This window comes from Leptonychotes weddellii, chromosome 13 (genome assembly GCF_054177405.1).
Source record: "Leptonychotes weddellii isolate Sample4059 chromosome 13, ASM5417740v2, whole genome shotgun sequence".
In the NCBI taxonomy this organism is placed as follows: Eukaryota; Metazoa; Chordata; class Mammalia; order Carnivora; family Phocidae; genus Leptonychotes; species Leptonychotes weddellii.
This window is the reverse complement of record NC_138381.1, coordinates 46,140,556-46,166,287: the sequence shown is the minus strand read 5'-3', so window position 1 is coordinate 46,166,287 and position 25,732 is coordinate 46,140,556. Positions and strand designations below refer to the sequence as shown.

At 46.9% G+C, this 25,732-nt stretch overlaps 1 protein-coding gene across 4 annotated transcripts in view; it reads left to right on the top strand.

The window, feature by feature from the left end:
• Window positions 1–3,316: 3,316 nt before the first annotated feature.
• Window positions 3,317–25,732, top strand: part of ENOSF1 (enolase superfamily member 1) — a 29,097-nt gene continuing 6,681 nt past the window's right edge. For 2 of the 4 annotated variants that reach the window (XM_031033361.2, XM_006727784.3), the window contains exons 1-11: window positions 3,317–3,475; window positions 9,436–9,544; window positions 13,601–13,716; window positions 15,452–15,538; window positions 15,924–15,950; window positions 18,071–18,143; window positions 18,260–18,298; window positions 18,672–18,754; window positions 19,541–19,575; window positions 22,158–22,245; window positions 23,956–24,090. In XM_031033361.2, coding sequence (XP_030889221.2) covers window positions 3,392–3,475; window positions 9,436–9,544; window positions 13,601–13,716; window positions 15,452–15,538; window positions 15,924–15,950; window positions 18,071–18,143; window positions 18,260–18,298; window positions 18,672–18,754; window positions 19,541–19,575; window positions 22,158–22,245; window positions 23,956–24,090 — 876 coding nt within the window. In that variant the 5' untranslated portion in view covers window positions 3,317–3,391. The remainder of the gene's footprint in view (window positions 3,476–9,435; window positions 9,545–13,600; window positions 13,717–15,451; window positions 15,539–15,923; window positions 15,951–18,070; window positions 18,144–18,259; window positions 18,299–18,671; window positions 18,755–19,540; window positions 19,576–22,157; window positions 22,246–23,955; window positions 24,091–25,732) is intronic. The other 2 variants (XM_031033350.2, XM_031033366.2) reach the window with 2 other exon arrangements.

Sequence of the window (25,732 nt, the reverse complement as noted above, 5' to 3'; positions counted from 1 at the left end):
ATAATTTTCTTGCCTGTTCTTTCTAGTGGCTCTTAAATTTGAGTAGTTTTCTCATTCATGTGCCTATCAGTACTCAACCAAAGTTTAGAAGGGGTCCTTCACATTGGCCTCCACTAATATAAATAAACACTAATTTTTGTCTCCTCAACTCAGTAACACTACAGGCTCTGTTTGTCCCTCCTTCCCCCTTTGTGCTGTAGCCTGTAGACAGTGAGTTGGGACAATTGCAGGGTTTTTTGTTTCCTTCTCTCCGGTTAGTCTTGTTCTCCCTATGGTCCATTGTCTGAAGTCCTTTCAAATATTTGAGCTGGTTTTCTGGCTAAGATGGTAGTATAAATCCTGTCCTTTTTACTTTATTTTTCCTAGAAGTAACAGAGCTATTAATTATAGTGATTTTTCTTTTTTAGGGTCATTAATTAGAGGGCAACATTTGGAATGTCTGGGTAGGCCTGTCCTGGTATAATAAGCTGATAACAATACTAACAGTTTTCCATAGTTCACAGTTTGCCTTGGGAGAGTCCTAGATGGAATCTGGGGGCTGGTGAGGAAAGCAAGCAGATCCTAAAGTAAACCCTGATCACCACAAGGGCAACAGAAAATGGAGTAGTTTATTCTGAAATTTACCCCTGGGATCCAACTCTGAAAACTCAGAAGGGACACAGGCCTCCTCACCTAGAAGAAAACCTGCTGACATACCTGTGCTGCCACGTGTCCCCCTCTTCCACAACCACCAGACACAGGTCTTCAAGGCCTAGCTTCACAGAAAGGCAAAATGTGATTCTCAATAAATGTTAACGGACATATGAGAAAAAAATAATGGGCATATGAAGACTAATGTGAAGAAAACCACCTTGTAAAGGAAAAGAAATCAACAACCAAAACTAACACCTAAAGAACCAAACTTAATGGAGGCAACTAATGAAAACTGTTTTGAGAAGGTGTGGCATCCATTTTTTTCAACAGGGGTGAAGGTACACTAGTCTCCTCATCTGTTGTTTTGCTTTCCCTGATTTTAGTCACCTGTGGCTAGCCTGCTGCCCAGCAGCAGATGATCTTCCTGATGAATCCTCAGAAGGTCAGTAGCCTAACACACTGCGAAAATGCCTAGTCATTCACCTCATGTCATCATGTAGACATTTTATCTCAGAGCATCACAAGAAGGGTGAGTACAGTACAAAAAGATTTTTTTGAGAGACCACATTCACTTTTATTTGTATACTGATATAATTCTATTTTATTATTGTTAATCTTACTGTGCCTAATTTATAAATTAAACTTTATCATATGTATGTATGTATAAAAAAACATAGTATATCTAAGGTTTGGTACTAAGTGTGGTTTCAGTCATCCACTGAGTGGGGGGAAGTCTTGGAATGTGTCCCCTGCTGATAAGAGGGGACAACCGTACTATGAAAAGAAAATTTGGAAATTCAAAACAGATGGAAAAAAATCCAACACCAAAGGAAAAATTGGAGTAAAAGAAGAAACACAGTTGGAGATCAAATCTGAGTTCGATTATTAAGCCAAAGAACATATCCAGGATTCAGTACAAAAGAACAGAGTCAAAAAGTTTTTTTTTTCCAGGGGTGGATAATAGATTCAGAAGATCAATTATCAATCCAATTAAGCTCCAGATGAAGAAAACAGAAGAATGAAGAGGAAGAACTAATGAAAGAAATACAGAAAGATTTTCCAGAGGAATATATTGCTTCTGGTTGAAAGGATCCCTCAGTTGTAGAACAGAATTAATTTTTAAATTAATCCTAAACACAAATAGTGACATTTTAAAGCCATTAGGAGAAAATCCAAACTTTTTCTTGAGGGTATTAAAACCCCACCCAGCTTATTCTTTAAAGAACGGGAAATTAGGGACACCTGGGTGGTTCGGCTGAGCATCCAACTCGATTTCAGCTCAGGTCATGATCTGAGGGCTGTGATATGGAGCCCCATGTCCAGCTCCACGCCCAGGGTGTAGCTTGCTTAAGATTCTCCCTCCCCCTGCCCTTCCGGCACTCCTCTCTTCCTCTCAAAAAAAAAAAAAAGAATGGGACTTAACACTGAAGTATTAATTTGAACTAAGACTTTTATATAATAAAACCAGCATTCAAATCCAAAAGAAAAGGGCATCTTCAGAATACAAAGTACTCAGAATTTATTAACCAGGCCACAGATCCATTCTGAAAAAGTGAATTGAGCATATATTCCAGCCACACACAAAAGTGGGTAGAGCAGGGCAAGGAAAAAGGCTATTTCACATTAACATTTGAATTTCAGACTTCTCTTGGAAAATGAGAACATAAAGCAATCCAGGGCTCTAGTTCCCACTGGACCACTATAAGCTGGAGCTAACTGGCTACTGCTTTCAAAGAGTAAAGGCCCTTAACTGCAGTCCCAGTGGCCTATTGCTTCACTTAAACGTTAAGCCTAAGGAGTTCATCCAGCAGGGTTATATGCATCCTTAAGGAGCAGAGGTGTCCTGGGCATCCCTGAAAATATCCCTGCCAGACCCACATAAACACAAATCGATAGAATAACGTCTGTAGCAGTGCTTCCCAAACATTTATTCTTCAAAGCATGCCCCCAAAGTAGGAACTAAAATGGTGTGTGCTGTACTTGAAAGCAAAGAATCAATGTGCCTTCTAATCCATAGCTTTCACCAAATTCCCTCTTAAACAGTCCCTGCAGTCCAGAGGACAGAGCCCAGGATTTGCAGCCGGAACACTCTGCCACTTACCTAACTAGCTGTGTAGCCTCGAGCCAGTCACTTAATCTCTCTGAATCTCATTTCTACACCACCTTGCAGAGCTGGACGGATAAGAGGTAATGTATTTAAACCACGCCGCCTCAGAAGGGGTGTAATAAAGGGTGACTTGATTCTTAATTTATCGGGTAACAAACGGGCTGAGGTCACTTAGACACCTAGGATTTTCTAACGTCTCCCCAGGCTGCGCCGGCATTAACTTGGGTCAAGAGTGGAGCCCGTAGCCCAACTGTGCTATTGGGCGACCGAACTTTGTTCAGACCCCGCTCCTTCCTCTTGGACGCCGCGCCGGGGAAAGTTCCTTCTCGAGTTTCCCGTCCGGGCGGGGCACGGTCTTGCCAAAACGCTGATGCAGCGCGGGACACCCCTCCCCCCCCAGTCCCGGGTCCTCCGCAACCCGCAGCGAATCCGCGTGAGGGCCGTGCGGGCCAGCACGGGGTTGCAGACGCGGCGGGAACCGCCAGAGCGTCCACGGGAGCCGGGATCCTGGCCTGCCACTCGGGTCCGGTCAAGTTCTGGTGCGCGGCCGCGCGGCCAATCAGCGCCTGCGGGGCCGGGCTCCGCCCCTTCCGCGGCGCATAGTATCCGTAGCCGAATTGGCGGCTCGGGAAGCTCCGGGTGCGCGGCGACATGGTGCGCGGCAGGATCTGCAGACTCTTGGTGCGCGACGTGCGCTTCCCCACATCGCTGGGGGGCCACGGCTCCGACGCCATGGTAAGCGCTGAGCGACAGCCGGGTGCCTCTTCCCGCGGACGTCCAGGCCCATGTATGCGCAGGGAGCCCAGCGGGTCGCGGAGGTTCCCCACTTTGGAACCGTTGCTTTTGCAGAGGGGGAGGCTGGGAGGGGAAAGGGAATAAAAGTAACCCGAAACTCTCCACAACTCCTGGGCTTTTTTTTTCTTTCCTTATTTTTTATTTGTTGACGTTTTATACTTCTGTTGTGACATTTATGATTCGCATTTTGCTGGAAATGGTAGAATGCGTAATAAGCAACAACAGCGTAATGCTCTTGTTGGATCCCCACCCACGAAACCCTAGAACACATACTTATTCTGCACTGAAACCTTGGTGGGGTTCGTGGTGGTGGGCCTGGGTGTTTTGGGTTATGATCCTGCCTCCTCCACAACTTGCTGTGTGACCTAGAGAAGACGCCAACCTCTCTGGGCATCTTGGGCCCATCTATGAAATGGAGTCACACTCTGGCTGGGAAAGCAGACAAACAAGCTCGTAGTAATTCTGGGGCATGTGCGGGGGGCTGTCATGAAATTACCTGAAAACACTGTTAGAAGGGATTTTACACTGTTGAGAGTTATGCAAATACCAGTCTTTGGAGATGTTGTAAAGGCACAGCCTTCTACCTAAATACTGAAGGGCGTGTTTGCTTATTGATAGTGTTTGGAGGGACACTCTCCATCCCTACCACGGTCTAGTGCAGTGGTTCCCAAATATAGGAAGGAGTTCTATACTGGGTCTCCCCGAGGGCTGACACCCACTGGATTCTCATTGCCCTCAGTCCACAGAGGAGAAAAATAAAATTGCCTGGGTCTGTAGGAATGCAGGGAAGTGAGAAACATCCATGTTAGGATGATGGTTACCTGTTATCTATGTGGAGGGAGGGCAATGAGTACCAGAGGACTCTAATTCGCCCTCTAATGTTGTGCTTCCTAAGTGGGTGGAGGGCACGCTGATACCATTACATTACCTATGCTGTTTGTGAACTTGAAATATTTTTTTAGAAATAGGTCTCTCGTAAAAAAAAAAAAAAAAAAAATGCTAACTAGGGCGCCTGAGTGGCTCAGTCGTTAAGCGTCTGCCTTCGGCTCAGGTCATGATCCCAGGATCCTGGGATCGACCCCCGCATCGGGCTCCCTGTTCAGCGGGAAGCCTGTTTCTCCCTCTCCCACTCCCCCTGCTTGTGTTCCTTCTCTCGCTGTCTCTCTCTCTCTCTGTCAAAAAAATGAAATACATAAATCTTTAAAAAAAAGTGCTGACTAAACAAAGTTATTACGTTTAAATGTCCTTTATTCTGAGATTGTTACTCCCGCTTTTTCAAATCTTTGTGTTCCTTCTTATATTATGTTAAATGACTTAAAAAAAAAAACCATCCAGTTGGCAATCCTTTGTGGATCTCCAAAGAAGTGTTTGAAATTTCATTGGCTTGTAAAATTCAAACACTTGAACTAATGTAACCACTTTGCCCCTCTGATGTGTAGCAGCTGTGGGTTAAACCGCACACTCTCTTAAGCTTTGGTTTTCCTTTTTTTTTTTCCATTTTTAAATTTTAAATTCAGTTAATTAACATATAATGTATTATTGGTTTCAGAGGTCAAGGTCAGTGACTCATCAGTTGCATATAGCACCCAGTGTTCATTACATGTGCCCTCCTTAATGTCCATCAGCCAGTTACCACTTCCCCACCCCCTGCCCTCCAGCAACCCTCAGTTTATTTCCTGTGATTAAGAGTCTTATGGTGGGGCACCTGGGTGGCTCAGTCGTTAAGTGTCTGCCTTTGGCTCATGTCATGATTGGTCCTGGGATGGAGCCCCGCATCAGGCTCCTTGATCTGCGGGAAGCCTGCTTCTCCCTCTCCCATTCCCCCTGCTTGTGTTCCCTCTCTTGCTGTGTCTCTGTCTGTCAAATAAATAAATAAAATCTTTAAAAAAAAAAAAGAGTCTCTTATGGTTTGTCTCCCTCTCTGGTTTCATCTGTTTTATTTTTTTCCTCTCTGCCCCTATGATCCTATGTTTTGTTTCTTAAATTACACACATCAGTGAGATCATATGATAATTCTTTCCCTGATTGACTTATTTCGCTTAGCATAATAGCCTCTAGTTCTATCTACTTTATCCATTCATCTGTCGATGGACATCACGGCTCTTTCCAAGGTCTCAGTTTTCTTATCGGTGACATGGGTATAATAATATCTGCTTCATGTAATAAATGAGATGCCCATCAGGTGCCTAAATACAGAGAAAGCCATCAAAAAGTATTGTCTGTAATTACTATTTACATATGAGGAAACTGAAGTAGAAGGGGCTCTGGCCTAGATTTTTCTCTGCTTTGAATTTGTGAAGTGTTAAAGTAGCCCGGTTTTAAGTAGAATAATTTTAAGAAATGGAATTTGTCTCTGGGCCTAAGTTGTTTATGACCTCAGGGTCAAGAGAAGTTCTCGGATACCTGTATTGCAAACTCATAAATACTTAAGTATTTATCTTCCAGAGATATGGGGTGTGTTGTGTGCTGATTCTCATGTGCCTTCTTAATAGAATGTGCTACTTTGCAGTTCTGGGAGGTATTGCTTCCCAAACCCTCATGACATGCTGAACTCAGCAATTCAGCTCTGTTCAGCACTTAGAAGCAGAGGAGGCTTCCTGATCAGAAGCAGGATATTTTCATGAAGGAGCCCTGAAACTGCCCCCAAATCTGTTAAAAGTAAAGGATTCAGCTGTGATTTATCGGCCTTTCAGGAAACATGGAGCACTCAGACCTGTACTTATAAATTGCTTGCTTGTTGAGGCACTCATCAAGGTTCCAGAGAGCTCCAGGGCTGTCGGCTCTTAGCCCAGCTCCAGCTGACACCCTCCCCTTACCACCACCACTTCCCAGCCAGTCATACTTTCCCTCTCCTTTCCCCATTGTCTGCTGAGCTCCCAGGAGTGGCTGTGCTCCCAGACCACTCTCTCTCTCCTCTGGCTCCCATTCCCGCACCCCCAGCAGTTAGAAAACTGCCTACTGCATCACGGAGAAGACTGAAGACAAATGCACCGTGGGCCCCATCTCCACCCATCAGCCTCCAAACTAACCCTCTCATCTTTCCCTTTATTCTGTGAGTCCTATCCTCCCAGACAAATCTGTGTCCCCATCCCCACCCTTCTTGACTGACGAGGCCCCCATTCTCATCCCCTCCATCTCCAGTATTTTCTTCCTCAGTCTCTTTTCCCAGTGGTTCCTTTTCTATCCCATAGAGACAGGGATTCCCACTTTGGAATCACCTTTCCTTGACCCTAACATCTCTCTTCTTCCTTCTGTGTCTGCTCCTTCCCCACCAAAGACTAAATTACTGGTTCATCCCTGTTGCCTCCAACCTTTACGCTTACTTCCTCCTTCATCTGAAATCTTCTGTCTCCTTCCTTCTCTTGGGATTGACTGTTTTTTCTGCTTCCAGGGTCCTTTCTCCGGGGCTGCGGGTCATGTTGTCAGCTGCCTCCTGCCATCACTTCTACACCCTGACTTCGGCTGCTTCCTTACTGGCCTCCTCCTTCCCTCTGCAGGGCTCAGGCCCCAAGGGCCCTCCTGTCTCACGGTTTGCTCCCAGTAAGACCCCCTCTGTGTGTACAGCTTCAGTCCTCACTGGAAAGCTCCCCATCCTCAACCAACCAGCTCAGATTCTATTTTCATCATAAAGTCTCCTCCAGCTTCAAATGCATCCCACTCATAGTGCTCTCTGCCTGGCTTCCATAGTTTGTATCTCTCCCAGAGACTTACCATGTCCTGCCTCTTGCTATTAGAGTTTCTATAACCATGGCTTCTAAACTATAACTTTCTCTCTTTTTTTTAAAGATTTTATTTATTTATTTGAGAGAGAGAGTGAGAGAGAGAGCACGAGAGAGGGGGGAGGTCAGAGGGAGAAGCAGGCTTCCTGCTCAGGGACTCGATCCTGGGACTCCAGGATCATGGCCTGAGCTGAAGGCAGTCGCTTAACCAGCTGAGCCACCCAGGCTCCCATAACTTTCTCTTTATTTATTTATTTAATTTTTTATTTTTATTTTTTTAAAAATATTTTATTTATTTATTAGAGAGAGACAGCGAGAGAGGGAACACAAGCAGGGGGAGCGGGAGAGGGAAAAGCAGGCTTCCTGCTGAGCAGAGAGCCCGATACGGAGCTCGATCCCAAGACCCTGGGATCATGACCTGAGCCGAAGGCAGACGCTTAACTACTGAGCCACCCCAGTGCCCCACTTTCTCTTTTTTTAAAGATTTTATTTATTTGAGAGAAAGAGAGCATGAGCAGGAGGAACAGCAGAGAGAGAAGGACAAACAAGCTCCCCACTGAGCAGGGAGCCTGACGCAGGGCCTGATTCCAGGACCCGGGATCATGACCTGAGCTGAAGGCAGATGCCCAACCGACTGAGCCACCCAGGCGCCCCTAAACTCTAACTTTCTTAAGGGCAGACGTGTCTGTGCCCCCTCAGCAACCTGCACAACCTCTGATATGCAGCTGGTGCCCAGCAACCCTTCAGACCGAATGCTCTCCACCAGGCTTTGATGCCAGACAAAGGCCTTCTGTGTGCCTCCTCCCCTTCCCTGAGCACAGGGATTTAAATTCTGCTTTAAACTCAGTTTCCGGGGCGCCTGGGTGCCTCAGTCGGTTGAGGATCTGCCTTCGGCTCAGGTCATGATCCTGGGGTTCTGGGATAGAACCTCAGGTGGGGCTCCCTGCTCAGCGGAGAGTCTGCTTCTCTCCCTCTGCCCCTCCCCACCCCCAGCTCATGCTGTCTCTCTCTCACCTGCTCTCTCTCAAATAAATATAATCTTTAAAAAAATAAACTCGGTTTCCTATCTGTCAGATAGGGATAATAGCACCTACTTTATAATATTGTTATAAGGATTAAATTAAATCAAGTAACTTTTAAAATAGTTTTTCAGAGCAACAAATACTGTGTAGTAATAATAATAACAATAAAAACAATCAATTGTCACCGCCCTATGCAAAAAGACATCAATAGTTGCATCCTACATTCCTTATTGATGCATTCAGATCTTCTGCCTGGCTTTTGGGGGTCTCCATTATCTGCCCCCACACCACCTATCCAGTCTTGTCTTCATTCACTTGCCACCCCGGTGGCCCAGGGGCCTTTCACTTCTGTCTCACAAGGCTCGGGGTTTCCTATGGCTCTCCCTTGCCCCTGCCTTCACTTGTCTCCTTGCCCATCCTAGTGTCTCAGTCCCCTGCTTCCTCTTTCCTTGCTCCCTTGCTCTTCCTGGGGACTTCTCACAGAGTAGTTCTCACCTGCTTCTCCCTACTGAGGGGAAATTTCTGGAGACAGACTGGTTTTTTCACTTCTGCATCCCTCATCCCCCATATCAGCAGGTAGTGTTGAGTTTCATCGTAGTCGGTCAGTAAACACTTACCAAAATACCATTTGATAGTAGCAAGTTTTAAAAAAGAACAAAACAAAAAGCGGGCTAATTTGTCCTTAAGTTTTAATTCTTTGTTTCCACCCAGCGATCTCTGAACCAGTGCCATTGTCTTTTTAGCCCTGCTACAGACTGCAGCGAAGATAAGTCCAGTTTTCTGTGAGGCTTTCTGAAGGCTTGGCTGCTTCCATTTGAGGCTGCTTGTGAATACAGCTCTGTTCAGAGAGCTGGCAGAGGTAGCTTAGGCAAAAACTCCTGGATTAAAATCTGAGCTGATCATCAGAGGAGGCCTAATGGCAAACTGGCACTGAAAATGTATGCATTGCCCTTGTTGAAATGATATGAATCTGTCAGGGGGACTTTCCCTTTGTCCACTCAGAACTCCTCCATTTTTGGGGGGCACACCAAGGCTTGCATCAGACTCGAGCTCCTCTTGAACGTCCCCTGTTGCGTTTTCTAGTCTTACGTGATGTACTGAGGGGTACCTTTGGGTTTCTCATGTTTGCCTTGTGGGGCGGGGTGCGTTTCTCCTGCAGCACACAGACCCTGACTACTCGGCTGCCTATGTCGTCTTAGAGACCGATGCGGAAGACGGGCTCAAGGGGTACGGGCTTACCTTCACTCTGGGAAAAGGCACGGAAGTTGGTGAGTTGAACATTCTCGTTAAGGTTCCGGAATGCTTCGTTTTCACTTAGATTCCAGTTGTGACCTTACTTTTCTCTGTATTTACGCTGTTCAGGGTGAGTAAAGACAATGTTTTGTGGTTTGTTATTTGTTTCATGGGGAGAAATGAAAAGGTGGCAGAACTCGGCCCTTCTCCTTGCAGGGGTCAATGGACTGCGGGCATATCCGTGAATCTCGGCCTGTTTCTCTGCCTGAGCTAGGCGGGCGGCTGAGGGACATGACAGGGACAGATGGGCACTTGTGTGGCAAGGCTTATTGGGATGTGCACAGCGAGCCACTTGCTCTGCAAAGTACTGCACAGCGAGTGGTTTCAGGCCCACTGCTCCTCACGGTGGAAGGGCCTCTGGCTGCCCTGTTTCAGAGCTGGTATCTGGGCAAAGCAGGTTGTTCATTGAGCTATGAGTGCAGTTCTTCTCTCAGAATTGGAGAGAGCTCAGTGGGGGTCTTGAGGCCCCTCATTTTTTAGATAAGGAGACTGAGGCCCAGATAGCTGCTCAGCTAGCCACTCCCTGAAGTGCTTTCTTTCCACAACATTTTTAAAAAAGATTTTATTTATTTATTTGAGAGAGAGAGAACATAGAGGGAAAAGCAGGCTCCCCGCTGAGCAGAGAGCCCGATGTGGGGCTAAATCCCAGGACCCTGAGATCATGACCTAAGCCGAAGGCAGAAGCTTAACCGACTGAGCCACCCAGGCACCCCTCTTTCCACATTTAAATACAAATTATTTGTTTGATTTTTGTTTTGAAATACTTAATCCATGTACAAGGTACAAAATTCAAGAAGTACAAAAGGTGACCTTTGCCAGATCAATTTCTATGGATCATTAGGGTCTGAAGCCAAATGATGACAGTTGAGGTGTGAGGATCTAAGAAGGAAGGAAACAGATTCTCTAAATTTGGTGGTGATGCAGTAGAACCTCTCCCATGGATATTTGCACTGTCAGCTCTCCCTAAGATGTAAAATAGAAGTCTTGCCCCACTGAAAGATTTTAATATTGTCAAGCAGATGAAAGGTGAGTGTGCACACGCACGCACGTGTGTGTGTGCATATGTGTGTGTGTGTGAGGACAAGGGAACCTTTCTTGCACTTTAAGTGGATGCGAGGTGGCCACTATTCCACTCTTCACAGGGCTGGCCTTCAGTCGTGCCCTCAGCCAGTTCTGTAAGAGACTTCCCTTGAGCGCTCCCATGTGTCAGGCACTGGAGAGATCATTTTAGTGAGATAGAGAAAGGGGACAGAATCCTGCATACATGGAGAAGGAATGCACAAACTTCTCAGGGACACAGCCATAGGAGAAAAGATCATGCAGTGTGAGAAGGACAGTTCTTTAAAAGCTGGTACAAGTTACACAGAAGTTTAGTTCATTGTCCAGGAGGGTCTTGGGCAGCTTCAGAACAGAGGTGAGCCTGTGAGATTAGTCTTGAAGATTATTCCTTGAAGCTAGGAATTTGCCAGGTAGCGGGAGGAGACTCGGCAACTATTCCCTGTCTCCCTCTCCATTAAGTCAACCATTTGCTGTTAATGTTTTCCGTAAGGCAGTGCCCGCTGACCACGACAGGTTTGTAAGCCGTGTGTCAGCTTCTCCTGCAACTTTGTCTCTGGTGTAAGTCGAGTACTTTATGAAGCCGCCTTCTCCATACTGCAGACCATATAGGGCGGTCCCCAAGCGTTGCGTAACACTCAGCAAGCTTACAAAATATGTTACGGGAACGGCCATTGGAACCACTCTGTTAATAGCCGAGACTTTGAACTTTGCTGACTCCGGCTCGAGGTGGAGGGACCCTGTGTGCTCACTGAGACACAAGATAGGAGATAGGAGGCTCCTCTCCCTGGTTGCTGAGCTCTGTGCTTTGGGGCCTTCGCTGACCTGTCCCTCCTCCACTCCCATCCCCCAGCCGTCCTGATGGGCATCTCGGCCAGGCGTGAATCAATTTCCATCTCTCTACGCCTTTAATAAACGGCTCTTTAGCGGTGATGTAGTCCGCTTCTGCCTTTTGTCGACCACAACATGACAGAACCCATTTTAACTTTAACCTTGCTCCATATTTCAGGTAATTTACCACGGTCTCACTGAATGTGTTACATGGCATTCACATTAACATTGAAAAAAATTCCATTAGCTCATCACAGTTCTTCTGTGCCTTTGTCAGCCTACTTACCTGGTAGTTCATTCTTTTATGATCGGAAAAAAAAAAATTAAGAAATAGTGGTTTCCTCATTACTGTGAAGGCAGTGCTAGTATGTGTGTGTGAGAAAGGGAGGGAGGGTTTTAGTTATTTTTTTAATAGATAGAATAAACCAATATAGTTTTTTTTTTAATAGAGGAAAAAAGATGAAGAAAGAAGAATTTCTAAAGAGACAAAAAGAGCTGTAAGGGTTCACACCAGCCCTCGGGCTCAGGCACCCATGGTCATTCATAGGCTTTATGGACATGTCCTTCCTGGGCCAGGGGATCCCTAGGAGTTAGTCAGCAAGGCACTGCCTTCAATGGCCAGTTTTTTCCAGATGAAATCTCCCACCCATGGCAGCAAAGCAAACCTGAAGTAGACTGTCCCATACAGTGGATGACCACCAGTACCCAAATTTCTGTCAAATGCACGAAATTTTAGTTAGTTTCTTGCAGTGCCCTCCTTTTGAGCAAGGACAATCTACATACTCTAGATGAATATATTAGTGCTGCGTCTCTGGGAAGCTGTAAAAGAGGAGGTCATCCTCAACTTGTGTTAAATGCGTTTGCCATGTGGGGCAAGCCGGAGGAGTGCTTCATCAGTGATTTCTGGCCACCATCTCATCAACGAGATGGAGGTTTTACTAGATAATAGTGTACCTCTCTGTGACTTGCTGACAGACTCTTCAGAGGTCTTTAATCTATGAGCACCAACCATTAAGGCGTGAGGAGGATTCTGTCTTCTCGCGGTTCTAGGGAATACATGTCTGAACTGGAATGATTCTATATCCCATTAACAAAAGCCCTAGAGAACATGGAATGGTTGGTCCAGCCCTAATGCTGTATTTAACAGCAAGTGTGCAATCATCTGAGTGCTCTCCACATAGAGGCCAGTCACGTCCTGACAGCATGTTTCATATACTGAAACGGTCTTTCTCTTAGGATCTGGCCGACTCTCCAGCTGTCCTACGAAATGGTCTGAGTCATATCGCAGAAATGGCAACGCCAAACAAGTTTATCAAAAATTTTTGTAACAAATTAATTGCTTTGGGGCTAATCAGATGACTTGATTTGATTATTTTGGCCATTGATGTATAGACTAAGTGTTTTTCTAGAATGACTAAAAGGTAGAAGGGTCTCTCCCATTCAATTTGTTACTTATTCTTCATCTGAAATAACACAATAAAGCCTTCAGTAGAATACCAAAAACAAAAAACAAAAAAAACAGTGGTCATGCTGAACCAAATTAAGTTTAACTTTCAAATTACTTAAGAGTAGTATATCATAAGTAAGTCAATAGGAAGAAATGTAATATTTAAGAAAAGTATTTTCATGTACTTTAACATTTTACATGTATTAGGCTTATTGCAAATTCATTTCATCTTTGTGTGTTATGTTGTGAATTCAAGATATTTTCTGTGCTTGACAATAATTAGAAGGTACTTTTTTTTTTTGGTGATAAGTCAGGGTCTTCTTACTCCTTAGGAACAACGAACTAGCAGGGTTTGGTTTTGAAACTGCCTATACACTTTCCGAAGTGAACAAGAAAATAGATTGGGAGTATGGCTTAAACTTTTGTCTTGATGGCTCTGTTTCTCGCACGGCAACCATTCAAAATATGTTTGCTCTACTCAAATGAAGCTCCATGTATGGATTAACAGCTCTTCCATATGTATGGTATTACTTACGACAAACACAGAAGATATATTTGGGACAGTTTTTAAAAACATGTACCTTTTGTATTTGAAGTTTCTTTCATAAAACGCCCACATTAGTTTGTGGTGTTTTCATGTCTTAATTTATTGACTTCATACCAAAACATACACAAGAATTGAATCCTTACTTAATAGTTGTCTGTGCTGTGAATGCCCTCGCCCACCATGTGCTTAACAAGGACCTCAGGGACATCGTTGGTGACTTCAGAGGCTTCTACAGGCAGCTCACAAGCGACGGGCAGCTCAGATGGGTAAGGGGCCAATTTTATAAAATGCTTCTATGAGTAATGTTACTAAGGTCTAAGATGTCCTTTGATGGCAACAAATGTGAAAACAGAAACAGGCTTACAATTCTAAGGTCAAACATGGTATTGAGATAAATTAGGGCTTGAACCATTTAGACAGTGTTTGGAGGTAATTGATTTCTTTCTTTAAGACTTGAATCTGGACACATTTGGATCCTGAGACCCTACGGACTTCATCTCTACTCCTACTCCTTGAATGGAAGAAGTGTTCTAGACCCTCTAGAAGATTAGGTACCGAATCGGCAGCCTTTCTGGGGGACAGAGTATGTGGGTAGTATTGGAGTTGGGGGAGGAAGTTATTAAAGCCAGAAACATAAGAGAAGAGCCAAGTTAAGAAGATAGAGACCAGAGTACTTTTATGTGTAAAAGTCTATATTTTGAACCCTAAGTTCAAGGCATGAAAAGAGTGAGGCTCTAGAGAAAGGATTCTGTCCCACTAAGGTCAGTCCAATAACTGGGTCTTTGCCCTTGTCTTCTGACAGCAGCTCTGTGTTTTGCTACTTCTCAGGCTCTCATCCAGTCATGGAGAAAGGCACAAGGGAAGGCACTTGCCATCTTGCCTTGGATTTCATTTTGAACTTTCTGCAAAGCACGTTGAATTTGCTTTTCAAGGCATTCCCTTGAAGAAACTCCCACTGGCCAAATCTGGGACAATTCAAGGATCAAAATAAATACGTTAGTAATGGCTTGTAACTCATGGAAAAACATAAGAATCCATGGGTCGGTCCATTTAAGGTAGTGAACAAGCAACCAGGAAAAGCTTGTCATTATAATAGAGTAAAAACTTAATGTAAAAAGAATGATAATGTTAGACAATCACCGTATTGCAAATATTGTAGCCATAACTGATTGAGGCAAGATTCGTCAATGCATGCCCAATCTCTGTACTTAGAAAAGGAAAATGGTAACCTCACAGTGCAGCAGTGCTGTGGACCCTGCCTTACCTAAGGGCTGGAAGATCATACCCCTAGTAAAAAACCAAAATGACATTATTGTCTGCTTAGAACTTGTGCCAAAAAATTATGACCTGAATCCCAATTATGAAGGAACCCCAGACCAACCCAAACTGGGGACACGGTTACAAGTCCACTAGCCTGTGTGCTTTAAAAATGTCAACACATCTTTAAAAAAAATTAGAAAAATTGTTCCAGATAAAAAGAGACTAAAGAGGCAGAACAAATGCAATATGTTAATAAAATAAAGTACATTATTGAGATAATTGGCAGAATTTGAGTATGGACTGTCTTTTTGGCAGTAGTATTCTATCAATGTCCTATTCCCCAAATTTGATCATTGTACTACTGCGGTTATGTGAGAGAATATTCTTGTTTTTAGGACCTACACAGAAGTTTTTAGGGTTCGAGAGGCATGATATCTGCAACTTAAATGGTTCAGTAAAATCAATTTTATTTATATTATATATGTTCTATTTGTATATGTATATGTGTGTGTGTATATAAGTACATACATATACATAGAGAGAGGTGGGGGGAATATACAAGAGTTTTTTGTGCTGTTCTTGCAATTTTTCCATAGGTTAGAAACTATTAAAAAAAAAAAAAGCTTAACCTCTACATGACCTTTTACTGATGCCTTTTAAGTCCTGAACTGTGTCCCTGGCTAGGAGACCTAAATCTGTTTCATTTCTAAGAAGTGCTGGTGTGTTTTGCTTCCTAACCAGATCGGTCCTGAGAAAGGTGTTGTGCATCTGGCTACCGCGGCCCTTCTCAACGCTGTGTGGGACCTGTGGGCCAAGCAGGAGGGAAAGGTAATTCATCGGAGGAGCACTTGGGGGGCTCTGTGGAATAATCCGACGCATGGCAGAGGGATGAACACTTCCTCTGTGAGCAGCCTTCTGATGACAAAAGACATACACAGCAGGCCTCCAAAAGAAATATAGAGAATTGTTTGATTCTCTTTCTCCCTGGAAGTAGTTAGGAAACTAAAGGAGTCGGTTATAAAGGGCTGAGAAAGAAATGGGAGGGCAGCAAAGGTGAGGGGTTAGGAGGCAGTGTTAGAGACCCTGGCACACAGGTGGACCAGAGGACAGGTGTTTGAGAATGGGAGTTGGCATTTACTTTCAGGAAAAAATGGGTACTTTACACATGTTTTACTATTCTTTTCTTTCTTTCTTTTTTTTTTCTTTTTTCAAGCCTCTGTGGAAGTTACTTGTTGACATGGTAAGTAAATTCTTTAACATTATAACGTTAAATAATTATGATAACGTAATGTAAATGAGATGGACTTCACAGATTACTTGCCTTTTGATAATCGGTAAATATATTCAGGATTGTCTCTGGATCACTATAGTGATGATAAAGCAAACACCCACTAACCCCTAGTATTTCTTTTCTGATATTTGAAGTAACAGCTGGCTGTGCTCACATAGGCAGAGTGGTCCAAGGAAAGCACTGAGTTTAGGTCCTGCTCCCCCCACTGTGGAGTTTCCATGTGTAATGCAAATTCTCTGAGCCTCTGTTTCCTAACTATGAAAAGGGGATAGTCGTCACTTCTCTGAGAACCTCATAGAATTGTTTAAAGACCAAATGATAAAAGTGCTTCCTGAAGAGCAAGACTTTATTAGTGAGATATTATTATCTTATACAATACATAAGATATTATTATTAAGATATCATCTGGTCACTTTGAATTTAAAAGAAAGTGATGGATCAGACTGTGGTGGTCTCCACTGTCTGATTCTGGAAGGGAAGGAGCCAAATGCTGAAGATAGGCACCTCGATGTTTCCTTTTTCCTTGACCTGTTTATGGCAGGGTCGAGCACCTGGCAGCTAAGGAGGAAAAAAGTCTGGACAAGTTAAGGGGAGTGAACTTCAGACCGAGGCAGACCTGGTTTTGAATCTGGGCTCCACCACTTACTGGCGGGTTGACCTTGGGCATGTCACTTAACCTCTGAGCATTAGCTGGCCTCAGGGTGATGTCTTGCATGGTGGTTGCTAAAACTCTGGTGGTCAACTAATGAAGGCGCTGTTATTATTTGGCATCACAATTCAGGAAACACGAAGAACACCATGGCCTTGAAGACTGTAGGTGGGCAGACATTGCCTCTTCTCTGGGAGAAAATAAAAAGAGGCGGGCTCTCACACCATCTGTCTGACATAGCTTCTGGCGGCGTGGGGCCCCATCCAAAGGGGAAGGACATGAGCTGCCTTTAGGCTCAAGGTCAGCCTTTCAGAGGGGTGTAGGAGGTGGCTTCCAAAACTGACTGATTTGAGGGCCACTAGAGAAGATGCCTGTGACTTCATTCTTTTGGATCCTATTTCCTGATTCAGTAGCGGCCAATAGTCTTGAAAGGGGCAGAATCTCAGCATTGAAAGAGCTTTTACATTTTTTTTAAAGATTTTATTTATTTTTGAGAGAGAGCACGTGCACATGAGCACGAGCAGGGGTGGGGGCAGAGGGAGAAGCAGACCCCCCGCTGAGCTGAGCAGGGAGCCAGTTGCAGCACTCGATCCCAGGACCCTGGGATCATGACCTGAGCTGAAGGCAGACGGTTAACCGACCAAGCCACCCGGGTGCCCAGCTTTTACGATTTTTAACAGACCAGTGGAGTACTGTTGGTCACAGTACAACGTGAGTGGGAGTGAAGCTACTGGTTGCTTCCCAGCTATTAGACTGGGATGGGAGGGGTCTCAGCCAGAGGCCCAGCCGAGGATGTCCGCCTTGCCAGCGTGGCCAGAGCAGTGAACCAGGGGCAGGAAGAGTGGGGGAGAGAACAGCCAGTGATGGTCCAGGGCCAGGCTGTGTGCTGTGTCGCTCATGGTGAATCCGTTCTGTTCCTGTCGGTGAAGTGAATTGTCCCAATTTGACGAGAGGATGGCCCACGGTCAGGCTGCTAATAAACGGTGGGCACAGGGTTGACCCTGGAGGGCCCAGCTCTGAGACCAGCCTTCTTTCCTCTCCCACTGAGCTGCTCCAGGATCATGGTCAGCCCTGAAGTGTGGAGAAATGACCTATATGTAGAGGGACGCCAGGCGCTCATCTCACCACTTAACTCGTGCTGAGTGCTTGCCTCCTGCCCGGTCCTCCTTCCAGGAGCCATGTTAGTTGAGCTGGTGGAGCCTAGGTGTCGGGGAGGGGAGGGGTTGCCATACGAGGGCCTGAGGATGTCTTGGGGAGGTGGCACCGACCTTCTGAAGAGCTCTGTACCAAGGAATGACAGAACCAAACAATTTAACACAAATCCTGAAGGCCCTTTCCCAGAAAGGGTAAGTCCATCCTTAGAGACATAAGCTGCTTGTGAATTGATCTGGGCCTTTCCCCTCTCCTGTCACGCTGCCAGGACCCCAGGACGCTCTTATCCTGCATCGATTTCAGGTACATCACAGACGTCCTGACAGAGGAGGAAGCCTATGGTGAGTCATACTCGAGTAACGGAACTGGAAGTTTTCTAGTACCTGCTGATGTGTAAATAATGTAGTAGCATGCTGTGTTGTCTGAAAAAGTGATGGTGTTTCTTATTTTTTTCCAGAAATACTGCAGAAAGGTCAAGTTGGTAAAAAAGAGAGAGGTGGGTGGTGAGGAAATTTCCTTCATTGTTTTTGCTTTCATTGTCCTTTTGAGGGTCCCTGTCCTCTTGGGGTTCGCATCATCTTCCCAAATGTCCCGTACCCAGCAGCCAGGCCCTCTGACAAAGGGTTGCATCTGGATGAAGCAGCTCCCTGGGTGTGACAAATAGGAATACCTGGGCTAGTTTGACATCCTCGGTAATTGCATGATTGTGAATGTGGCCAGAGGCTGGGCTTGGGGCTGGGTGCACATGAAAGGCAGGGTCAGAAGGAGAACAGGCTGGATCCTCCAAGGGAGCAGCTTAGCTAAAGGCAGTTGTAATTCTGAAGGCGCCTGGAAAGCACAAAATGTTGACAAGCATTGTGTTTCCCCAGAAGGGCAAATGCTGATGCACGGCTACCCTGCCTACACCACGTCGTGCGCCTGGCTGGGGTACTCCGATGACACGCTGAAGCAGGTGGGCACTGGAACCCGGTTTTGTAGACAGGTTTTATATTCCTGGCTTTCTGGCATTTTCTTGTTAGCCTTTCTAAATCATTATGGATCCAAAGCCCCATCCTGAAAGTACTTATACCGGAGCAAAGTAAAGCCGCTCACATTGTGGGTGCGAGACTCTGTGACCTAGCATGTCCCACCTCGGCTTCTGGAAGGTGACAGCCCGGGATTTGATTCCTAGGCAGAGGCAGCAGGGTCACATGGCACTGTGCTCACTGAACCATGCTGAGCCTCGGCTTCCTCCCTGTGAAGTGGGGAAATGATACGTACCTCGTGGGTGGTTTGGGGGACTCAGAATAATGCTGTGAGTTGTGTAAGGCCCGTAGCCCGGTGGCTGGCACACATGCCGTCAGAGCCTGGTTGATTTATGACTTTCCCACCACCCTGTACACAGCTGAAAGACTAGCTTCTGTTTGGTTCCCTTACATCCACGCGTTCTATGGATGCTGCAGAATATCCTGGCTTTAAGAAGGGGGACCTAAATGCTCCATTTCCCTTTTAGGAATGTTGTGAACAATTCAAGAAATTGTTCCCCTAGAGATGAGGAAAGAAAGTCATCCTACAAGTACAAGGAGTTATGCTCTGTTGGCTAAGGCGTTCCTGCTCTTAATTCACCAGCACGTGGTTGTTCTTCCAGTTCATGCGGCAGCCAGTGTTTGTGAAAGCACATCAGAGACAACTGGGGTTCTCATTAGACCAGAGAGAGCGTTTGGGTATGTGATGGTGGCTGTCTCCCTTTCTCCCACAGCTCTGCACGGAGGCACTGAAGGACGGCTGGACCAGGTAACTTGTTTGTGTGATAATGCGCTTCACTCTCCCCGTCACGACAGGCTTGCCAGTGGAGAGGAGCCAGGAGCAAAAGGCACCAAGGAGGCCAGGATTCATCCAGAACAGTCTGACACGTAGGGACGCATAGGAGAAGTTTCAACGTAGGCCAGGCTCTTCCTCCAAGGATGAGATGTGAGTCCTAGTGAGAATCCTAGAACATCAGATTTGAAACAGAGCTTGAAGATGGTCAATCTCAAGCACTAGTCTAGGATAGAAATCCACTCTTTACTACCAGTAAGAAGCATTGATTCCATGCTTGAAAACCTACAGAGGCAGCGAGCCTAACCGGTAAAAGGCACTTCTGCGTTGTTGAGGGCTGCACGCGTTAGAAAGAGCTTCCGTGTATCGAAACCTTCCCTTCCGGAGAACTTCCAGTCACTGGTTCCAGTTTTCCACAGAGTCTCCAGGCGCCCCCTCACCCCCTCCAGTGGCAGCCCTTCTCCTCTGCAGGCTGTTTCTCTCCAGACCAACCATTGGCTCTTCTCTCCTGTCTCTCTCCTGTGTGAATATGGACCCCTGGACGTCCTAGGGTCTTCCTCTGGATGAATTGTGGTTGTTGGGGGCTCCCGAACCCGACACAGTGCAGGACACAGAGGGACCATCATCTCGTGATGGGGGGTCACCGTGAGTCTATCTGTGTAGCACATGGCGGGAAGTCCTGCCTGTGCTGGATCAGCCGGCTCTCCGCAGACTCTGGGCGTGGTCACGGGCCTCCTGCTGGGCAGAGGCGTCCGCATTCCCTGGGAGCTTGTCAGCAATGTAGACCCTCCAGCCTCTTCCCAGACCTGCTGCGCAGGAATCTGCATTTTAACGAGATCCCATGGTAAAGGGTGATTTGTGTGCTTGCTAAAGTTTGAGAGGCACTGAATTTTTGTTGACTCCTCGGCGAAATAGAGTTGGGGAGTGAGACTTTGAAGGAGGCAGCCTGAAGCAGGGGAAAGGGGCTTGGGTTGTGTTGGATTTGGAATCAACCTCTTACCTTTTCCCTTCGTCTCCTGCACGTACTTGCTGTGTGATCATGAGCAAATTGCGCAGCCTCTCCAGACCTCATTTTCTTTCTCTATAAAATGGGAATAATATTAATTCATGATTCTCCTTGCAATAAGATGTTTTTATCGGAAAAGGGCCAGCACAGCTGGGAGTCGTAACAGGTGCTCAGTAAGCGTTGATACCCCTCCCCCCCTCCACGTGCTCAGGAAAGGTGGGAACAGTTGTACCTAGTGAGTCACAGAAGGCTTAGGAGCGATTTCAGAGGCCTCCCAGCACAGAAGCCTGGCATCTGGAAACTGGAGCTCCCATCTGGGACAGAAACATCTTCTTGAGTGTGTTAGTGCTGAGTGGAAGAGAGAGAAGCAACGAGTGCCAGGGTGTGTGCTGCGAGCGGGGCTTTCTGTTGGCACAGAGCGTAGGCACCGAGGAAAGTAGGGGGAGAATGTGGAGCAGTCCCTGAGTGAGGGAGAGGAGACTGGCCTCGCCCACCGTGGTGCTGCCTCCCCCGCGAGGGGGTGACCACGCTCTCTCCCGACAACTGAAACTGCGGCTTGGGGTCATGGGGAGGAGGTAGAGACCCGGCTCTGGAGACTATTTGGGCATCTGAACAGATGAAGGGAGCTCCCTGCAAGGGGTCAGCTCTAATATAAAGGAGACCTCTGCTGCTTCTCCTTCTGTGACCGAGTCACGTGAGTCCCCAGCCTCAGGCGCCTGCAGCCCGAGGCCCACCTCTCCTGAGCTTGTAAGGAGCCGCGCAGGTGGAGGTCTTTATCAGTCAGACTCTTTACATTCAGGGTGTGACGGGGCTGGCCCCTTGTCCCAGCCTCCTCTTCTCTTTAGTGCTGACTGGCTTTTTGTTCTTCGTTCCTTGTCACAGCGCAGCAAAAACTCAGTGCTGTTAAAGATGTGACTGCTCGGGGCACCTGGGTGGCTCAGTCAGTCAAGCGTCTGCCTTCGGCTCAGGTCATAGTCCCAGGGTCCTGGGATTGAGCCCCGCATCGGGCTCCCTGCTCCGCGGGAAGCCTGCTTCTCCCTCTCCCACTCCCCCTGCTTGTGTTCCCTCTCTCACTGTGTCTCTGTCAAATAAATAAAATCTTAAGAAAAAAAAAAAAGATCTGACTGCTCTCCTAGTTCCTTGACTTCGAGTCAGCAGGTGATGTGGCCTTGTTGCCCTGAGACATCGACTGGGTCATTTTTCAAGTGGCTTGTCTTTTTTTTTTTATTAAAGACTTTTATTTATTTATTTGACAGCGAGGGAGGGAACACAAGCAGGGGGAGTGGTAGAGGGAGAAGCAGACTCCCCACTGAGCAGGGAGCCCCACATGGGGCTCCATCCCAGGACCCCAGGATCATGACCCGAGCCAAAGGCAGACACTTAACTACTGAGCCACCCAAGCGCCCCTCAAGTGGCTTGTCTGAGACCAACGGGGAGAGAGGCAAGAGGTTACTAGAAGGCACCTATGAATTGTTGGCAAAGGCAGAGAACCCGCGTGTCTTCGCCATGTCAGGGGACAGCTCTCAACCCCCAAACCGCATTTCTTTTATAGGTTTAAGGTTAAAGTGGGTGCTGATCTCCAGGATGACATCCGCAGGTGCCGCCTCATCCGAAACATGATTGGACCTGAGAAGACGTTGGTAAATGTCCTCCCCTCCCATTGAGAAAGAGCAGCTTACATGAAGCCTGTGTCCTGGGCCAAATACAGCTCATCTCAAGCAAGGATTAAAGAACGTTGGGAATTTTTAAATTTTTTTTTAAGATTTTATTTATTTATTTGACAGAGAGAGACACAGCAAGAGAGGGAACACAAGCAGGGGGAGTGGGAGAGGGAGAAGCAGGCTTCCTGCAGAGCAGGGAGTCCGCCGATGTGGGACTCGATCCCAGGACCCCAGGATCATGACCTGAGCCAAAGGCAGACGCTCAACGACTGAGCCGCCTGGGCCCTCCTCGTGGGGAATTTTAAAGCTGAATGTGAGAGGAGGCACAGCTGAGTGGTTTTGCAATGGGTGAACTCTTTAAAAAAAAAACTGAAGGAGCTGATAGTTTTAAATGTGTCTGCTCTGCAGAACTCCTTAAGTCAGATCCGGTTAGGGATTCCTTCTTGCTAGCACGGATGCACCTGAGCAAACAGGTACCCCCTTGGTGCCCTCGTGTGTCATTATTTAATTTCTCTTAACAAATATGTCCTGCCTGGTTCAGCAGGTAGGCCAGTCTCATGGAGCCAAGGTGGAAGAAATGCCAGACTTTTGCAGAAATAAATGTAAGGATCAGTCATTCCTCACTACATATTTTTATAAGATGCTTCTTATTACATGTAAAATACTTTTACAAAGTCACAGTAAGATATTTTTATGCTTTTGGAGGCATGTTTCATAAGTTAACAGAAATAGGAGCTGAATCCTGACCTAGGATCAGAAATGCCACTATTTATACACAAGTTAACATGACTTTTGTCTTATGGGGCTGTCCTTACCCAAATAACTTGTGATACAAAGTGATTCTAGCTGTACTGTCCTCTGGTCCTCACAGTGGCCCCTGAGGGAACTCCTACCACTTAGCACTTTCTACTGGACACATCCATCCCCATGTCTGTCATCAAGCATGATAATGTCAGGGGTGGAGAGGCCCTTTCTTGGTGTCTGCACACCCAGCACCTGGCTTCCAGAGAGCCAGGGCCTGGGAGTTAGAGGCCTGGCCCTGAACTTGTCATTTACGTGACTTACTGTTTTGGGTAAGTTCCTTAACTTCTCTGCATGCCAGCTTTCTTTTCTGTAAACTGGGTTAATATGAAATGCTTCATAGAGTTGTTCTAAATATTAAATGGGACAAAATCCATAAACTGCCTGGTTGAGTAGGTGCTTCATCAATGGTAGAGTTTGGGTTATGTATTATTGTGCTAGACTCATAGTTGGCAAGCATCAAAATGACTGGTGAACAAATTCAGAATTGATGAGGCCTGATTCGGAATATGATAAAATAGTTTCCAGAACAATGGATACTGCAAGACAGATGCAATTGGGTGGCACCTCGATGCAGATTGGGCCAGAGTTCCAGGGCCAGCGAGCACTTCTCCTGGGCCCAGCCCAGGGCACTTCCAGACATCCTGGTGGCTCTGTCAGAAGACGCATTTGGAGCCACAGTTCCAGTCTTGGCGGCTGCTCTTTGGCCACCTTTGTGTTGCCTGCATGCTGGTCCTCCACAGAGGACATGTCGGGCTCCCTCCAGAAGTCTTGCTCAGCTGTCGGGGGCACCAAGTGACAGCATTTCGTCCTTGAGAGCCATAGCCCTGCCACAGGTCAGCACCAGGCAGACCTCGTGGTGGAGGGTCTCTCTCTCTCTCCCTGCAGATGATGGATGCCAACCAGCGCTGGGATGTGCCCGAGGCGGTAGAGTGGATGTCAAAGCTGGCTGAGTTCAAGCCACTGTGGATTGAGGAGCCCACCTCCCCTGATGACATTCTGGGACACGCAGCCATTTCCGAGGTAGAAAAACTCCTCCTGCCCCTGCCGCTGTATATTTTTGTTGTTGTTTGGTTGGTTTTCTGGAGTGGCCGTGACAGATCCTAAAGCTCCTTTGCTTATTTCCTTTTACATTTCTCTCTATTTTAGAGACAGTAAACTGCTAAAAGTTGAAAGGCTGCCAGCAATCCAGAGATTAGTACTTTGTAAATACAGAAACCTGACTGATACTAAAATATTTTTTTCACCCCGAATGAAACAAAAGTGTAGATTCCTCTGGTTGACCCCAAAGAAAAGGTTTGCTTAGCTAATGCCACGGTCAGGCCGCCCCCCGAGGAGGCTGCCTGGAGCCCTGGCGCCGGGGCGCCTCCCACACAGATCCACCCGGCCTCCCCACCTCTCGGGTTTAGGGAGACCCTGGGACAGGAGGGACAGGAGGGAGCTCCAGCCTGCCAGGAGCAGATTTCCCCCTGAGGTGACTGCATTGCTATACTCTCCCCTAATCTGAAAAGGGGAGGGACAGGAGGAAGACACAGGGGTGGGCTGGGGCAGTGGGGCGGCTCGCGGAGGTAAGACAAGAGCGGACCCTGAGCAAAGCTGCACGGCAGGGTGGGGGGGACAAGCAGGAGCCACAGGGTGACCGTGTCAGTTTAAACAGACCCAAAAACTTCTGAGAATCTGGTCAGAGGCCACGGTTTGACGAAGACTTTCACCTTGGGGTTCTTTGGGGGTAGCCACACCCTAGTGCTGCCCACCTGCCCATGCAGGGACCTGCAGCCCCCCACACACACCCCAGCCCGGAGAGTCTCATTGGAAGTTCTTCGGGGCTTCAGCCCTCTGAGGTTTTGTTTACGTGGGGAAGGCTGTCCCCTCAGGAGGTATCCTATGATGTGGGCACAGACAACCAGAGGCAGGGGGAAGCTGCAGAGTCAGCCAGCACAGGTGGGGCGGAGGAGATCCCCAGTGGAGGGCAGGTGCACGTCGGACATTGTGGGAAAGACCGGTCCCTGGGCCCGGGTGATGGGTCCATCTGCGCAGAAGATGCCGCCCGACACAGTGAGTCACCATAGCGTCTTGAAGGAGAGAATGGGATCAAAGAAGATTTGACTGGAAAAAACATGTAAGATGGATTGAGATGCAGTACAGGGGAGTGTGGAACAGGCAGAAAGAAAGCGGAGCAGAGAGCAGAGCTAGGAGGCTTTCCCAGTAATCTAGGAGGGCGGGCGGGGAAGGGACAGGGCAGCTAGACTAGAGCAGGTTCAGGAAATATTTAAAAGGAAGAAATAGGAGTTGGTACCTATTAAGTGTCAGAAACATATGCTTTTTAAAATGGTAGAATGAATAAGTCAAATGGCTTTCTTCCTCTGTTTTTCCCCACTCTGGTTTTTGTTTTGAGATAGAGAACGGCACTCATTTAAATTAGAGGTTTCTGGAAGCATAAACCAGGAAGGTAGAAGGTGCCCCACTGACCATCCACTCTAACTCCTCACCTGGGGACAAGGAGGCCGAGGCTTGGGTGGTCCATGACTCACCCACATCCACACATAGAGGCAGGACAGGTAGCAGGATCGGGGGCACCTGGCTCCTAAATTAAGGGTTTTTCTGCAGGGAAGTTTTCCTATCTAGTGGTTCAGAAGCCTCCCCTGGCTCTGGAGTTCAGGCCTTG